Genomic DNA, 17,093 nt, shown 5'->3' with positions numbered 1-17,093 from the left:
GGGTCCTTACAAGGGTATCAATATGTAAGGATTATTTAAACACAACACACCAATTCTAAATTTTGATTTCATTTTCTTCAAATATTTATATATATATATATATATATATACACATATATATAGGTATATATATAAATTAACTTCTTTGTGTTTTTATACAAAATATTCATATAAACGGAGTCCTGATGTCCCTCATTTCAGAAAAATTCTTGTAATAATTAACTTCTTTGTGATGCATTTAGCGATGATTTTAACATCAACCGTCGCTACATTAGCAATGGTTTTGATATAAACCGTCGTCAATTTAGCGATAGAATATGACCAAAACCATCGCTAAGATTTGCGACGGTTGTTATATAACCGTCGCAGATGTTTAATTTGCGACGTATTATGTTTAAACCGTCGCAAATTTTTGCGACGGTTTTTCAAAAAACGTTGCTAACACCTGATTTTTTTTAGTGGATAAATATTTTATTTAAATTATTATGAAATTTTTTTTTTAAAAAAATAATGACTCGTAGGAGTGTTCAAACTTCGGATAAAACCGAAAAAATCAAAAATCCAAACCGAAAAATCGAACACTGAACCGAACCGAAATTTGAATTTTATAATTCAGATATAAATTTTAAAACCGAAGTTTATTTGGTTCGATTTCGAATTATGTATGTCAAAACCGAAAAAATCGAAATTTCATTAAATTAATAATTTTTTATATTTTTATTTATATGATATATTTTGATATGATATTTAGGAATGAAAAACCATTTTGAACAATTTTTAGCTGATTGTTGTTTTTTTAATTAATTTAGGCCTATATTTAAATATTTTATTTTACTAAGAAAACACGTAGAAAGTTAACATATTATATTTTACAATATATTTATATTATTAATTTAAATAATTATATCAAAATCGAAATAATCGGTCGAAATAATCGAACTATTTTGGTAGAAAACCGAAACCGAAATCGAACCGAAAAAAAATGATTCGAATATCGGATTGTACATTTTTAATATCGAAAATCGAAAAAACCGAAATAAAAAACCAAAAAATTGAACCGACCCCGTGAACAACCCTGTGACTCGTACCATCTCGGGATATGTATACTATCCGAACTATGCCAACGTGTCAAAACCTGGCGCCCACTCAACCATCCCAGAAAATTTTCAGTCCACCACCGAATGGATTCCTCACACTTCTCGTTTCCAATCTCCTTCAATCCATGGCGGCTCCGTCATCAAGCTTCGGCGATTGTTCGAGTAAAGGTAAAGTTCAAAAAGAAGATATTGAATCGGAACGCCGCAGTCGAATTCTCTCTAGCAAGCTCTACTTCGATGTGCCTGCTTCCATGGTAATAGCTTATACCAATTCTGTGCTATTGAAACTAAAATCTCAATGAACTGCCTCCCGTGGCGAAGTAATTTTCTGCTGCTGATTTCTTTGGTGTGTATCAGGTTCCTTTGGTGTACTCATCTTCGTATAATATCTCATTTCTCGGCATTGAATAACTGTAAGAAAACCACTGCTTCTGCTTTTTCTTCTGATGTTATCACTCTGACTTGTGACTAAGTTCTTCAGTGTTCAAATTGGAAATTTTGCTTGCGATTGCATTCCGGAAGTTTGGAGAAGGGATTTGGTTTTCTTTTTGTAGTTTTAAATCAGCTCATATTGGGAAGGTGGGTGTTATCATCGTGTAGTTTATAAGTAATGAAGGTCGAATCTAGAGAAATTATCGAGGCATGTGAATTAAGACTCAAGTATGTGCAAGAGAGCTGCGAGTGACACGTCATCTCATAAAGATTCGGGGCTGAAATCAGTTTCTTATCTCCGTAGAAGTGCTCTGTGAACTGGTAGTCATTGTGTCTTCTGGGAATTCGTTTGATTCCACAAACAGATTCAATCTCCAGAAACTTCAAGGAAACAGCAAAAAGTATGATTTTTGTCACCTGCGAAACCACTCTTGAATTTCTAAGCAACCAATTTTGCTATGGTGTTTTAATGGGATTCCCAAAAGCAATAAAGGAGTTAATTTGGCATTTTTCAGATTATGAGAGTTGACTTTTTTGGCATGCCTAATAATTTCCAATTCATTATTTATGGAATACAACTTGGTGTTATTGTCATGGTTTCTAATTGCTACTTTTCTTGACTTTCCTCTAATTCCAGTCAGTTTCTCATAATTTGTTTAGATGTGCGTGTATCTTTAAGAGACACAAAATATGAAAAGCAAGCAGGGAAAAGTCCTTGTTAAATCGATGATAATTCCTATTAGGCTGGCAATTGATCAGCTGGTTACATAGCATTAATCATATTAGAATTTCACCTTGAAGGCTTTTAAGTAACCTGAGCTCAATTATTTCATGGGAAATTTCGGGCATCCATTTGATTCTTCAAAATGGGGTTGCATCTGCCAACTTCTTATTGCTGAGGGTCTCCTGCAAAAAATGCACATTGTTGAACCTCTGGAGGCTACAAAATTTGACCTCCTAGTGGTACCACTCATATCCTTCTTAATGAAAATGTCTCTTAAGTCCTTATTAAATCGATGATAATTCCTATTAGGCTGGCAATTGGTGGATGATGCGCTGATTTAACAAATGTATTTTGTGTAACACTAATCTGTATGTTGTTGGTGGCAGGTGCACTTGGAGTCATGCTTGGATAGTTTAAAGAGTAGCTTGAATGTCGCCTCAATTGTTGAGGTGCAATTTTTTAAGATTTTTAATTATGGGGTAACTAGTGTGGTTATCCAGATGCTTTCACCTAAAAGAAATGAAAAACTTCTCTTTATTTATTTTCATTCAAATATACCTCTTTGCTTTGCATTTCTGAATTGACTTTTAATGGTCTAGAATGAAAACACGGCTAATTGGTTGGTCTGATATATTAAATTAGTCTTCTTATCCTTAGTTCTTCTGCACCTTTTGTTTTGCTTAATAATTTAGTTGCTGTAAAATTTAGGTACGGTACCTCCAGTCGCTTTATTGCCGAACTTTCTTGTGGATAAGAGTGTTCTATTTCCCTTCCGAAAACATGTTCATGTTAATTTTTTGTGAGCTTTCTATATTTTGTGTTCATTGAGAATTATTCTTAGAAACTACACATATGCTGCAGGTTGGAGGAACAATTTTATCTGCCAAGCTTGCAAAAGAACGAGGATGGGCCATCAATATCGGTGGTGCTTTTCATCATTGTTCAGCTACAAAATTTGTGCTTACGCTGATTTATCTCTTTGCATTCAGGAAATAAATTGTAACCAACTTCAAATCACATATATAGGCCATAAATTTTATGGTAATGTATATTTGTCATACTCAAAGAAATTACTTGTGTTTTTTAATAATTTTTGTGTTCAATATTCTGGGTGATGATAATAGATCTCGATGCGAATCAAAGGAATTGCCATGAAAACGATTTTTCTGATGACAGTATGTGTTTTTGCTTTTTTATCATTTTCTCTGGACCGGCGCGTGTTCATGACAACCTTCAATATGAAGTCATTTCTTCTTGATACTTATTGGTTTAATGGTACACTTGCAGGAAGAGTCTACATTCTTGATATGTACAATCCAGATATATATCCATTTGTAAGTTACCTTATGATATATTCTTCCTAACAAGAACCCTTAGTGAGAAGTCATTTCTGCTGCCTTTGTATTCACTCTACCACTACTACTTCTCTTTTGTTATGTAGTATGTAGTTTTTTTGTTTTGAGTTGTATGACCAGTTGACTCTTTGTTTTGTCAGAATATGACAATCAGCCTAATTTCCAATTTTTCTACCCTTTAGGATTATGTGGCCAGGAGATACATCAATCAGAAAGTTGAAGTAATGATAAAAAAGCATATTGAGTGAGATAAAGTAGCTCCAAATGCTGTTTTTCTCGTACAATCATGTTACTATGATTACTTTGTCTTATCACAGCGGAACAGCGACCAATGAATATTTAACAAAACTTGATCAACCCTCAAGGTATGCAGTTGCGGTCCACTTTCCCTGCTCGTCTGTGTTATATTTGTTAGAGTAGGTACCCGGTAAGCCAACTTGTGGCTCCGGTTTTATTGACTCTGATGTAAAACAATCTTTATTTTAATAATATTTTACGATTTTATTCGATTATGGCATTATACTTTATCTGTATACCCATGCAAGCTGCATAGATAGAGTCCTTGAATATACAATAGGTACCATGAGGTCTGCGTCCCAACGTAAGATCATGAAACTCATTAGGAAGCGTACTATCTATTCTAAATAAGTTCCTAGTCGATTCAGCCACCTAAAACAAGGATAAAGGTCGCTCGAGCTCGAGAGTAGCATCTGTGGAGTAAACACCATGTTTCATTGGTTAGGGGCATAGAGATGTCCATTCACACAGATGGTTGATCATATGATGATGCACTGAACAACCCTCCCACGGACTGTCCAAGTGGTTCTCACTTATCGAGTGGAATAGTCCGCAGTTATTGTTGTACACCATTAGTCCTTTGACCCGGGACAATGTAAGGGCTATACGTACTAGCATGCACTTTGATCCGTTTACTGACTCCATCGAGTGTCATCAGGTGGCGAGGTTGGGTGTAGTTTCGAAATATGTAGGAGCAAATACATTGTAGTCGGGAATTCACCGTTTACCTACGGGTAAAGATATCCTATGTGGTCTGATGAGTCAATAGTGCAAGGAATCTCTGGCCGGAGTAAGACATGTGCAGTTTGGAAAGGTGTTTCCTCAGTTGCACATACCATGACACTATTACTCAAAGATAAATCACATCGCTATCGAATTCATATGCCACTCTTGATATACCAATGGTTGCAGATTCGATCGGGATATATGTGTTGAAGGGACCATACTGTACGCTAACCATGACTAAAGGTTCTTGCAGGCACTATCAGTGATACCTAGGGGATCATGGGGCGATGCTACTAGACGCTCTTACCATGATCCGATGGGTCCAATCAGAAATGAGTTCTGACATTCTTGATCAAGGTGTTGATGAAAAGAATGAGGCTAATTTGGGTAAGCCCAAATAAGAATAAATATTATTCTGAATCACATGGAGATGTGAACCCACAGTTAGCTGTATCCCTGAACCATTGAGGGTCACATAAGTATCGGATTCTGTGTTCCCGTGGAGATAGTCAAATTTCAAGGAGTTGAAATTTGGCGACTATAGTTTGATGGAGATCAAACAGGAAGCTTATAAAGGAGTTTATGAGCTGATTCCATAGGATGAAAGAAATGGAAGTTGGCGTGATTGCTAAATAAGGATTGAGAGTGGAACTGCCTGTTTTGTGAAGGAGTTCACTAAAACTGACAGCTGCCAAATATGGTAACTGCCATATATGGTAACTGTCATATATGGTAAGTTCTAAATTTGGTAAATGAAAATTTTGATCTTCGAAATTTTCAATTTTCATTATATGAACAAGATTTGTATCCTTGGTACATCGGCGCTCTCGGATCGTCGATCGGAGTTATAATGAGTTCGGAATCATTTTTTTAGTGAATTTGGAATTTACTAATTAAATGACTGTGCTATTAGTGGTGTCTACTAACATGCACAAATTCCCATAAATATTCTAGAGGAGTCTAGAATTAAAATAACTAATGAGTTAGTTTATAAACTAATAATTGTTATTTAATTTAATATGTATATACATGTATATATTTTATATGGTGATATAAAATATGTGTATATGATATTATTGTATAATGTATTATTAAAGGTTAATAAATGCATTGTATATTAAATATATAAGAGTTTAAATATAATGAAATCATTAGAGTCCTTGTGGGAGAGGGACTCCTAATTAGATTAGGAGTCTCACTCTATGAATACACCCATAGGACTCATGATTAAAACCTAATTTTTTAGCACACAAAAGAATAGGAAAATCCTCTCCAATCAAAAGAAGTTCTCGGCGGTAAGGAAGAAAATAAAAAAAAAAATTTCTTTTGGGTTCTTCCATCGGCGTGTTCCATCGGCGCACCATCTCCGGATTTTGGAAATTCGGAGATTACAATCTCAACGCAAGAATTGTTTGGAATTACTAGTGCAATCCAAACAAGGAATTCAGTTTCTGATCGTGGACCCAATTAGACGATCAAAAGAGAAGTCGTTCGTAGGGATTTACAAGAAAGACTATCTCCGTGTAAAAATCGGAATAGTTTGGAGTCCAAGCGTTAAGAACGCAAATGTATAATTCTAAACCCCCTATGAATGATTTGAACACACGACGCCTAAGAACAAAATTTTTAAACTTCCGCTACGTCTTGGGTGCGAGAATACGATGTCCCAACAATATTTTAATTAAGATAATTTGAATGATAAGAACTGAATCCTTGATCCAGACAATGTCTTATTAGTTGTTAAGTTTCAGGTACTATGTGATATATTTCTGGCAAACTTATAGGTTTCTACTGGCCTGTTTGATCCTGAATTGATCATCTACAGTGCTGGAACCGATATTCTTGATGGAGATCCTCTGGGGAGATTGAAGGTAACTCTCAAATAAAGTTGCTTAAGTATCATCTTTCTATCAGTTTTGGGTAGTGTGGATAACCTGTGGATCAATGGATGAATAATTATCATAATACAATGATGTCTGAGCAATTTGTTTTGAATTTTACACGTGAAGAGGAGAACAAGGAAGACAATTTAACCATGAAGTCTTTGATGATTTTTCATCATGCAGTGCACTCAGTGAGAATTAGCTCTTGGTGCAAATGGCATCAAATAAAAAAATATTTGTGGATATCGGAAGCGGATTTAGCAGTGAAAAACAGAAAACCATCTCCCTTTTTTTGCCTTGTGAGACAAAACAGTAAAAATGAGTTGCAGGAACATGAAATCTGGATTTAGTTTTAGGAATTTTTATAATAATCGCACAACTTGACCATAATATTTTGGTTAATATGCCAAAATCTGTGCAGATCAGTCCAGATGGAATTCCCATGCGAGATGAGAGGGTTTTCAGATTTGCACGTGAAAAGAATATCCCTATCGTCATGCTCAAATCGGATATCGGTATCTTCATCTACATTTTTTTTGCTTCTCAATCAGGGGCATCTTAAAGCAACGTTTGTGTTTCAGGTGGTTACATGAAATCTATTGCCAAAGTAATCGCAGATTCCATCATAAATTTGTCGAAGAAATCACGATAGATATGGATGTAAAAAAAATTACAATTACCTGAAGATCCCTTTTTTCAGACTCGAACGAAGAGCTTTAGGAAGTGTTACGTGTTATATGGGCTATTCTCCGTGTGTTTATACATCATTCGTGCTACAGAAGAAGGTAAAACCCGGTATGACTTTACAAGCAGCCTTGGAATTTTGGTTTGTGTCTTAAGAGGAGTCTTATTTGGAGCATTGCGGTTCGTGGATGGTCTCTTAGTTTTTGTCATTCGAAATGATACGTACATAATGAGAACTGTGAATAGATGTTTTTTTCTGAAAGTCTGGTTGTTAATGGATACTTACGACCTGTCATCGACCGAATTAACTGTCATGATCTCGACGTGTTTTAGCTCACAATACTGAGGAAAACCTTGTAGAGTATTGCGTATATGTTTGTTTGATTACGTACGTGTTGTTGGTTTGAAACCAAATTACATATTTGCATGCCTTTCGCTTCTAAAATAAATTGATTTACCCAAACGGCTTCTACAAGTTAATGCAGTGTGTTGGGGCTTCACATCCAAGTTCGTGTAATCTATGTATACCTTTAAACGTGTCGGCATGTTTCCAATCCCAACTTTGGATGATGGGTTTGATTGTACCTTGAAATGGAAGCAATCAGCCAAAGTTTGTGGGGGCAGGATAACCATGCAAAATGATGGGCCCTGGACCAATCTGGCCAGCTACACCAGGCATATATGTATATATTTAAGTGCAATTATGAAACGTTGATTTTAATTTTTTTTTATTCAACCTAGATTTGATTATCCTCTCATGCTTGTATAAAATATATTTTGGAGATAAAATTATAATTTTAGTGATGTGAGTTGGTCTATTTCTTGTTTAGATTTTTCACACTGTCAAATTTTGATTTTTATTCAATAACTTGATTTTTTTTTCGAAACCTCTAAATTCATCGAATATTGTTATTTGACACTATTTTTATGTAAGTAATTCATGGACAAGAATAAAATTTATATTACACATTAAATATATATAAGCAAAAAAAAAATTGCTTTAATTTTTTTATGAGATTGGAGCTTCATTCTCGATACATATGTCTTATATGAGTAAATTGTGGTTTCGGAAAAAATCAAAATCCAAAAAATTTAAGATATTGTATGAAAATCAAATTTTGACAATTCTAACTACTAAAACAAAAAAATGTCAATTTATAAGATTAAAAGTATAATTATTCCTATTTTAGATTCCATCTCATCGTACGAGAAACCAAAAAAAAAAAGCAATATATATATAGACACACACATGCATATATTTTTTGGAAAATAAAAAAGCAAAAAAAAATATTGAATTTATAAGAATGGATACAAAAATCACTTAAAAAAAATTTGTTGTTCATTGCAAAAACACCCATAAGCAGAAAATAGAATGTGCGACGTAGCTTTCATTCACGTGGTGGGCTCCTAAATGTGATGACGCTTCTCCAAAAACATTATTGCCTTAATTACACCACTAATCCCACTTTATCTAATAATTAGTAATTAGTACTCTTGTTAATCATAGCAACAACCAGTATTATATAAACTACTGCTTACAAATCTGTCGCCAATATTCTACATACAAATCTCACATTTCATTTCAATTTAGTAAATGTTACTTATACATGAGTCACGGATAAATCACGATCGCTCATCTATATATATATATATATAGTATTTGACACAGATAAATCACGATCGCTCCTCTATATATTATATTTGAATAAATGATCATAATTTATAGCTCACGGACATATAAAATGTTGGGTGGTAGGGGGGGGTGGGGGGGGTGCCGGGTATAGTTCCTCATTGATAACAAGAACAGAACCCTCCAGTCCCACAACCCACCATACCGTCTCCTTCTCTCTCTCCTGCACTGTGCTGTACCACCACTACAACAGCTGTGTAACTTGTGGCTCGCGCCGATCTAGACGAGCGCCGCCGCTGCCGGCGAAATCGCAGCTCAATGAATAGATCATCTCTTGCTGCGGTTTTAGTCTTCTTTGCTTTATTTACTTCTATGGCGCCGTTGGCCGTATCGGAAGATTCGAAAATCGTAGACGAAGCAGTTTCTGTTGTCTCTAACAATGTTACTGGGGACGCTGGGAATAATACCCTCCCGAAGGAGGACACGTTTGCTGATATGATTGATCGCGCGCTCGAGAAGGAGTTCACCGAGAATAATGATCAGAACGAAGGTTTGTCTAGATCTAAATTTTGCCTAGTTTCTAGTCAATCTCGATTGTTTTGGTGCGTTATGGTTTCTTTTCATGAAATGTGTGTGATTAGGGTTTGGAACTGAGGTTTTTTGCTTTCATGAAAAGCATTTGTAAAATGTATTGTTTATCTTTTCATTCGATGTCATGATGTTTATGAATTTGCTTCCTTTTTTGGCTCTAGATAATTGATATTATATATGTGTGTATAATGGCCGAGACATTTTGAGTAGTTTACTTATACTGGAACGTGTATGATAGTTGAATTTGTGACATCTATCTTGCTTATCGTAATAGGCCGTTTGGTGTAAACTTGTAATTGAAAATGTAGTTGCCCATGGTGGACTTTTCCTAAAATTGAACTTTCATTGAATTGGCAGTAAATGATGCCGGTGGCTTCAACAACAGCGTGGCAGAGCAACAGGTTTGTGGCACTTGCCTTTTCAAATATTATTGTTAAAAGTAGGACAATGGGCTTGCAATTATGATTAATGGGCCACCATTCCATAACTTGTATGCGTAAGTGGTGTACTGGGAAATGAACTGGGATTGCTATTTTCCTTAGTTTATTTGAGAAAGGAAAATACTGAAGAGAATCAGCTTCATGAAGGTGTGTTACAAGGTAGAAAATAATTTACTAGTCTTTTTTGATTTGCATTAGGGAAAAGAAAAAAGGGAAGATAAGCGGTTGTTTTCTATCAGGATATGTTGTTGATAGATAATCTCAAGTTTGATAAAACGTTGATTCATGTGTGGCTGATTAGATCAATTTGATTTCAAATTCGATTTGCTTCTAGAAGTTACCAAAATCCGATTGATTACTTTGAGGTGGCTGGTTATTGATGAAGACGGTTATAAGTATCAAGGTCTAGTGAAACTGAACAGTTAATGCTTATGGTAGGTCATAGATTATATTTTAGTTGCAGTTTTACTTTTCCACATCATAGACATTTACATGCATGATCCGTAGCTGCTTCTTGTTCTTCTTTGTTCTTATCCACCTTCTTTCAACATTTATCTGGCTTATTTGTTCCCCAATCAGGCAGTTTTGGAAACAGTAGCTAGAGTCAAATCAAAGAAAAATGAAACAAAAGAGGAAAAGTACGTATCTTTATCATGTGTGTAAAAAGTCCTAGCCAATTCAATTTCCATTTTGATTGATACTTGATCTGGCTCTCCGCCTATTGCAGACCATTTAAACTGCATGACGTTTTCAATCTGGACAATGACAATGGGGCTGAGGAGACCCCAACTTTGATTGACAGAAAGGTTAATATGAATACCCATTTCTTGTTTTTCCCTGTCTACATAATTATTCTTGTAACGGCTTTTTATCTGCCTTATCTTGTCATCCTTAAAATGGATTATTGGAATTGACAAAGAAAAATGGACTTATTGAAGCTACAACATCAGAAGCATTGTGAAGGAATAACTTGTTATTATTTCAATGTATGCCAGGATAATGTATTTATCATATCAAATTTCAAATCTAAGTATCCAGTCTTGCAGTTAGATTTGAGGTACAATTACCTGTTTAATTTATTATCGCGATTCTCAGTTTTCTTTCTTTTCTCATTGTCTAACATGATGATAATGTAGACTCATATCAGATATGGTTGTTGTCATTGTGTCTGCAACTTGTGGTGGAATTGCATTTGCTTGTGCTGGACAACCGGTACGATCTCCGACCGCGTTGATTATTCTCAATGTGTCATGTACTCCATCCTTTTTTCAGTTGTTTTTCTAATACATAGAAGTACATATCAGGTTATTACTGGATACTTGTTAGCTGGATCAGTCGTCGGACCTGGAGGTTTTAATGTTGTCAGTGAAATGGTTCAAGTATGTAGCTTTTTGGAAAGTGGTTCTTAACATTGAGTGCTGATTTACACTTATTAATGCTTCTGCTTAATTTGTCTTTTGCATTTTTGAATACCGAAGGTTTTCATCTGCCTTATCGGCCAAAATAAAGTTCATAGATAAGAGTTCATATTAGAGTGTGGATGAAGAAAGTAATTCCTCATGTAGCATGATATGCCATCTCCATGATACGTTGATTGTTTTGATTGAAGTACGTGGATTTGAGGTTTTTCTTACTTTAATATTTTATGGATGATAAGGTATAAGCTGGATAATCTGACCAAGGTAATCTGGTTATTGAATAATTTACAAGTATTTTTGTTATTTAACATAACAGTAACTATGCCTGACATCATAGAGCAAAACAGAGATGATTTAACAGATTGTCAATTTAATCACTAGCTGCTGTTCCATTTATATAACCTGTTTAATTACTTGGAATGATTATATTTTTCCCTTCGCTATCATAATGTCATAACTATTTGATTACTGGTTACTACATCTTAAGACAAGTTGTGCATATAGGTCGAAACAGTGGCCCAATTTGGTGTAATTTTCCTTCTCTTTGCTTTGGGCTTGGAGTTCTCTGCAACAAAGGTTAGCATTTGACCACATACTTCTTGAAAGTGTTGGATTAGTATTCCTTCTTCTCCTGCACATAACTGCAGAAACAATGATTGATAATCTATGCTCACGATACAGCTTCGAATTGTTCGAGCAGTCGCTGTTCTTGGGGGCTTACTTCAAATTCTCCTCTTTATGTGCTTGTGTGGAATTATAGCTTCGGTGCGTGGCATTATATGCTTTATGTTTTTTTTCCTTATCTTTCTTTTTTTATTTTTTGGTTTGTGGTGGGGGGGTGCGGATGGGTGGGATATGCACCCCGTATCTGTAGCTTATGTGAGGAGCTGGACTATGTGTTCTGCTAATGTGGCAGGGATAATTTTGAACATAACTTGATGACAAGAAAATATTTCTTGAATAGACTTCTACAATCCTGTCTACTCAGGCTCTGGATTTTTATCGGCTGGATCATGCAAGATACAACTCTTTATAAGAAGCTAGAAATCCTTATATTTTCTTCTCGTTATCTTATTATGTTTTGTTTATCATAAAAACCAACTTTTCCTTTGTCTATCTACTCAAATTTAAAGTATGTTATTGTGGCTGACTGACTGCAGCTATGTGGCGGTGGAGCTTCGGAGGGGGTTTTTGTCGGTGCTTTTCTGTCGATGTCCTCTACTGCAGTGGTTAGCTTTCTTCACTTGGTTCTGCTTTATGATGGTAGGATTTTGTTGAAATTATTTCATTGGCTCACAAATGTGCTGTATAGGTATACAAGTTTTTGATGGAAAAAAACAGTATTAATTCCCTTCATGGCCAAGTTACCATTGGGACTCTCATTTTGCAGGTACCTTCACTGTGCTTGTACTATATGCATTATTGCTGTTTTGCTTTTGTTCCCTCATGATGTATTCTGTTTTTAAACTTTGAAAGGAAAGTAACATAAAACCTTGTTAATTACTTTTGTTTTTTTCCTATTTTTATTTTTAGCTCTATTCTAAAGAGATCAAAGTTTTTACTTTGCCTCATTGTTTAAAGAAACTTATTCAGATTCTAGTCTTCATCACAAATAACTGATAATTGTATTTTAACTCGAATCCTTGGCACATTTTTTAAATTCATTTTTAGGATTGTGCTGTGGGTTTACTGTTTGCTCTGCTTCCAGTGCTGGGTGGAACTTCTGGTCTTATGCAGGGTGTCATTTCCATGACTAAGTCGTGAGTTTGATTTCTCTCCTAATGGCTTGGTCATCCATCTGTGTATAACCAAATAATTCATATCAAGAAACTTAAAGTTTAAAGATGTTTAATTCTTTATGGTTGTGTTTGTTATTTTTCATATTTCTTTTGAACTATAGGAAAGAGAAGATTTTTCTTCATGTATTGCAGACCTAATTTAACGGAAAAAGGATTACTGTGTTTCACATTTTCAGAACTCCTGGAACAGTTGTATTCTAGAAGGCCGTGGCAGAGTCAGGATTTTCAGTTGGGGGATGAAAGTTAAATTCAGAAAGTCTTGGGGGGAGGGGCTGGAAACCCTATGTTCAAACATATGTAATACATAAAACATTTGACATGATAGAAAATTTAGGAAGGTAGGAGATACTAAGGAAGAGTTTTTAAAAAACTGACTTGAGCCATAACAAAGAGTAGATTTTTCCAATGGAAATATATTTTCAAGCCCGACAAAATGGAGCGCTGCATGTTTGGTGAGGAAAGCTTTCAAAGAGCATGACAAAGTTAAAAAAAGAGAACAGTCATAACATAAAGTAACCATGATTAAGGGAATTGAAAGCTGCGAGGACATAGCATTGATTCTAGTACACACAAAGGAACTTGTTAAAAAGGCTTTGTTGAGCATAGTGCGGAAATAAAGTAACCATGATTAATGGAATGGAATGCTGCGAGGACATAGCATAGACTCTAGCACACACAAAAGAACTTGTTAAAAAGGCTTTGTTGAGCAGAGTGCGAAAAAAGTGAAGCACTTGAGTTGAGAATATGGGTTCTTTAAGCAGTTTTAGTGTATACATATGAGTACTATTAATCCATCTAGTTTGGATCGGAAATCTTTAGTCCTTGCAGGCAGCATAGATAAGTTACTAATACATTTTACGGCACTGGGGCCTCAAATGATAATAACTAACGAATAATTTTTTCCGTCTGGAAGACAATTGATTGTGTGCATTCTAGATGTGAAGATTGATGATAAATGCATTGTGCCATGAATATATTGTATGTGCGCCTTTTATCATTTTGTTTTATTTTTCTTGTGAATATTGGGAGAGTTTGAGAATCTAATAATTTTCCTTCTAACTAGTATTAAAATTTCAACTTGTTAAACACAATACTGATTAACCTATCAGCCAGGTTGGTGGTGTTGATTGCTTTCTTGGCAGCCTTGGCAATACTGTCACGAACCTGTGTACCTTGGTTCCTGAAACTTATGATAAGCTTGTCATCACAGGTAGTTTTTATGTCCAACAGGCATCTATTAATTACTAAGACATAGATGTGTGCCTCTTGCCTCTTGCTTATTTCTAAATTTCTTAGTATGGCTATATTTCTTCTTTTGCAGACCAATGAACTTTATCAACTGGCAGCAGTTGCATTTTGTCTACTTGTGGCCTGGGTTTGTTTACTTTCATTTTTTAAATTTCATGGAATTACATAATCATTAACATTTATATGTATAAAAAACATTTGTTGGCTGTACTGTGAGGATGACTTTTCATTTAGTTCTCAAGTTTTTTTATATGTTTACAAGAAACATGTTTGAACTCCAAAGAAGCTATTATATGTGGGAATAACTTCTGTATCTTGAATGGTATGTTTATGTTGTTAGCCTTTATAAACTATGAACCGATATCTAATGATATGTGTGGTTTCAGTGTAGTGACAAGCTCGGTCTTAGTTTAGAATTGGGTTCATTTGCTGCTGGAGTGATGATATCAACAACTGATCTTTCTCAACACACTCTTGAACAAGTAAGATAGCTTTAGCTCGTTGTTAGACACTAAGTTAGCAAGCATGGAATCTATATTTTTCATCTGTTTCAGTGCATTTTTGAAGAGTGAGAGGTTTTGTGACCCTTGTATCGTGACATTTTGCAATTTGTTCGTCTGTTGCTAAATTTGACTCGAGTTTCTAAATTTGATTCATGGTTTTGTTATTTATGCAGGTCGAACCTATACGCAACATATTTGCAGCTCTTTTCCTTGCCAGCATTGGGATGCTGATTCATGTTCATTTTCTCTGGAATCATGTTGACATCTTGTTTGCATCTGTTATATTAGTAGTCATTATTAAAACTGTGGTGATATCTGCTGTTGTCAAGGCATTTGGCTACAACAACAAAACTTCAATTCTTGTAAGATGCTACCCTGTTAGATGGTATTTTATGATTTTTGCTTTGGTATTCTTTGACTATATACCCTTGTCTGTGAATCGTGAAGGTTGGGATGTCTTTAGCACAAATAGGGGAATTTGCATTTGTACTGCTAAGTCGTGCCTCAAATCTTCATCTTGTTGAGGTAAATTCTTCCGCTATAGTTATATAGAACTTGTGATCTTCTCAACTCTCTTGTGACGGTTTTGTGGTGTTAGTGGGTAAGAAAGAAAGTGTAACTTGAATTCTTACCTGTTTACATGTCATTATTCATATATTTTCCTGTTGTCATTATTGTAGAGAATTAAGATCTTTTTTAGGTAATTTTGGTCGGTTTTTTGAGAAAATGTTTTTTTTTTCAGGGGAAGGTGTACCTGTTGCTTCTTGGAACAACAGCACTCAGTCTGGTACTGAATCGTCTTTTCTTGTACATGAATTTATAATTAATCTCATAGTGTTGTATGTTTTGTTATATGCAATTTAATATTTATATGTTCAGTTGAACCAAAGGAATCTGCTCCTTAAATATATAGTAATTAGTCCTGCAAATATAATCTTGCAGGTAACTACACCATTGCTTTTCAAGTTAATACCGGCAGTCGTGCACCTTGGCGTATTGCTAAGGTGGTTTTCACCTGACATTCAATCTGAGGTAATCACTTATGATGATCTGTGTGAGGAAAATGGGCCAATTTTTTTTAAACGTTTCCAAGTTTCTAATAGTTCTCTTTAGATGTCCATATTGTTGCATTCATCTTCTGAATATTTCTTTGTTTATGACCTATAGCTCGGATTTAAAGTTGATAATCTCCGCTCAGACAGCGTCAAGCAGAGACATGTTTTAATATCCAAGGATCTCTCTATTCATGAAGTATGATAGGAAATTTATTGAATTGTAAGGTTTCCACGTATTATCTTGCGAAAGATCTTGTTGTCTTTTATGATGCCTTGGAAATGGAGGATAGGCTGATTCGTCATTAATTTTTCTCTGTTCCTCTGATCTCTCGTACATCTCTAACCAGAGTAGAGGAAAGGAAGCAATGAAATCTTCAAAAACCCGAAGACTCGCTTGGAAGTGACCTAACTAGTATACCCACTAACAATTTGAAGCATCACCTATGATCGAGGTAATGCTTCCCATTTGGTGATTTTTTCATCTTTTCCTTTTAATGTAAAATAGTTTTCAGATTTATGATATGTTTCTCAGATGTTTATTTTTAGGACTGCTTTTATCCTCTGTTTTGTTTCTTCACCTTGTAGAGTTTGTCATGTACCTACTAAATTGAACATATTGGAAAGAATGGAAAGGAAATGATTTTTAATATTGCTTTCCTCTAGATTCGCGCTTTTTTTGCCCAAATATTGTTACGAGCAGAAATGACGTACTCCTTGGCTGCAGCAGATGCTGGAAATTATTTATATTGCTGTGTATTTAAGTCCAGTATCTGAGTATAGTTTTGGACTAAGACGTGTATACCGATGGTTAAAATTGATGGCTCTCCCTTGATTCAACTTTTTAGGCTAGAATTTTAAAAAAAAATCAAAATTGAGTTTTCTCCATCGCCCCAAGCCAGCTCCAGCCATTATTGCCCGCTATGTTCTGAACTTCGACGAGAGCTCTACTATTCGTTCTACAACTAATGCATTTTACTAAGAAATTTATTTATTAGGTATTTGCTTGTTTTCTTGATAGCTGGTGCTAAGTAGATGTACCTTGGGTAAAATTCGTCAATGCATATCTTTTCATAAGCCCCTTTCTCGATCTTAATTACCTGGAGCAAATTCGAGAGGCCTATTGTTATGAAACGAGCATAACATGTGAGTTATTCACTAAAAGTGCATACTGATATATCTTCTTGTTGACATATGGTCTGTTGTCTGAGTTT

At 35.1% G+C, this 17,093-nt stretch overlaps 2 protein-coding genes across 7 annotated transcripts; both read left to right on the top strand.

Moving 5' to 3' along the window:
- Positions 1–1,127: 1,127 nt before the first annotated feature.
- LOC142543106 (histone deacetylase 2-like) lies at positions 1,128–8,002 on the top strand. 5 transcript variants are annotated; one of them, XM_075650128.1, is made up of 11 exons: positions 1,128–1,351; positions 1,455–2,492; positions 2,640–2,702; positions 2,962–3,041; positions 3,115–3,428; positions 3,541–3,587; positions 3,791–3,829; positions 3,926–3,980; positions 6,416–6,502; positions 6,936–7,029; positions 7,096–8,002. In XM_075650128.1, the coding sequence occupies exons 5-11, from the start codon at positions 3,384–3,386 to the stop codon at positions 7,164–7,166; spliced, it is 438 nt and encodes a 145-aa protein (XP_075506243.1). In that variant the 5' UTR covers positions 1,128–1,351; positions 1,455–2,492; positions 2,640–2,702; positions 2,962–3,041; positions 3,115–3,383; the 3' UTR covers positions 7,167–8,002. The 5 variants fall into 5 exon arrangements, 4 of the variants coding, with proteins under 4 accessions (XP_075506243.1, XP_075506245.1, XP_075506244.1 ...); XM_075650130.1 differs by lacking the exons at positions 1,455–2,492; positions 2,962–3,041; XM_075650129.1 differs by lacking the exon at positions 1,455–2,492 and having other exon boundaries at positions 2,962–3,428.
- A 967-nt stretch (positions 8,003–8,969) lies between these two features.
- Positions 8,970–16,544, top strand: LOC142543105 (K(+) efflux antiporter 4-like). 2 transcript variants are annotated; one of them, XM_075650124.1, is made up of 20 exons: positions 8,970–9,378; positions 9,777–9,820; positions 10,439–10,497; positions 10,587–10,665; positions 10,855–10,916; positions 10,996–11,071; positions 11,164–11,238; positions 11,782–11,853; positions 11,959–12,042; positions 12,438–12,506; positions 12,590–12,667; positions 12,949–13,037; positions 14,190–14,286; positions 14,398–14,451; positions 14,711–14,806; positions 15,001–15,189; positions 15,275–15,352; positions 15,570–15,614; positions 15,770–15,859; positions 15,995–16,544. In XM_075650124.1, exons 1-20 carry the CDS (start codon positions 9,147–9,149, stop codon positions 16,082–16,084), a joined length of 1,758 nt encoding a protein of 585 aa, XP_075506239.1. In that variant the 5' UTR covers positions 8,970–9,146; the 3' UTR covers positions 16,085–16,544. The 2 variants fall into 2 exon arrangements, with proteins under 2 accessions (XP_075506239.1, XP_075506240.1); XM_075650125.1 differs by lacking the exon at positions 10,439–10,497 and having other exon boundaries at positions 9,157–9,378.
- Positions 16,545–17,093: the final 549 nt, after the last annotated feature.

This window comes from Primulina tabacum, chromosome 4, assembly GCF_025594145.1.
Source record: "Primulina tabacum isolate GXHZ01 chromosome 4, ASM2559414v2, whole genome shotgun sequence".
NCBI lineage: Eukaryota > Viridiplantae > Streptophyta > Magnoliopsida > Lamiales > Gesneriaceae > Primulina > Primulina tabacum.
The sequence above is the reverse complement of the archived record's forward strand: the minus strand, read 5'-3'. Positions and strand labels throughout refer to the sequence as shown.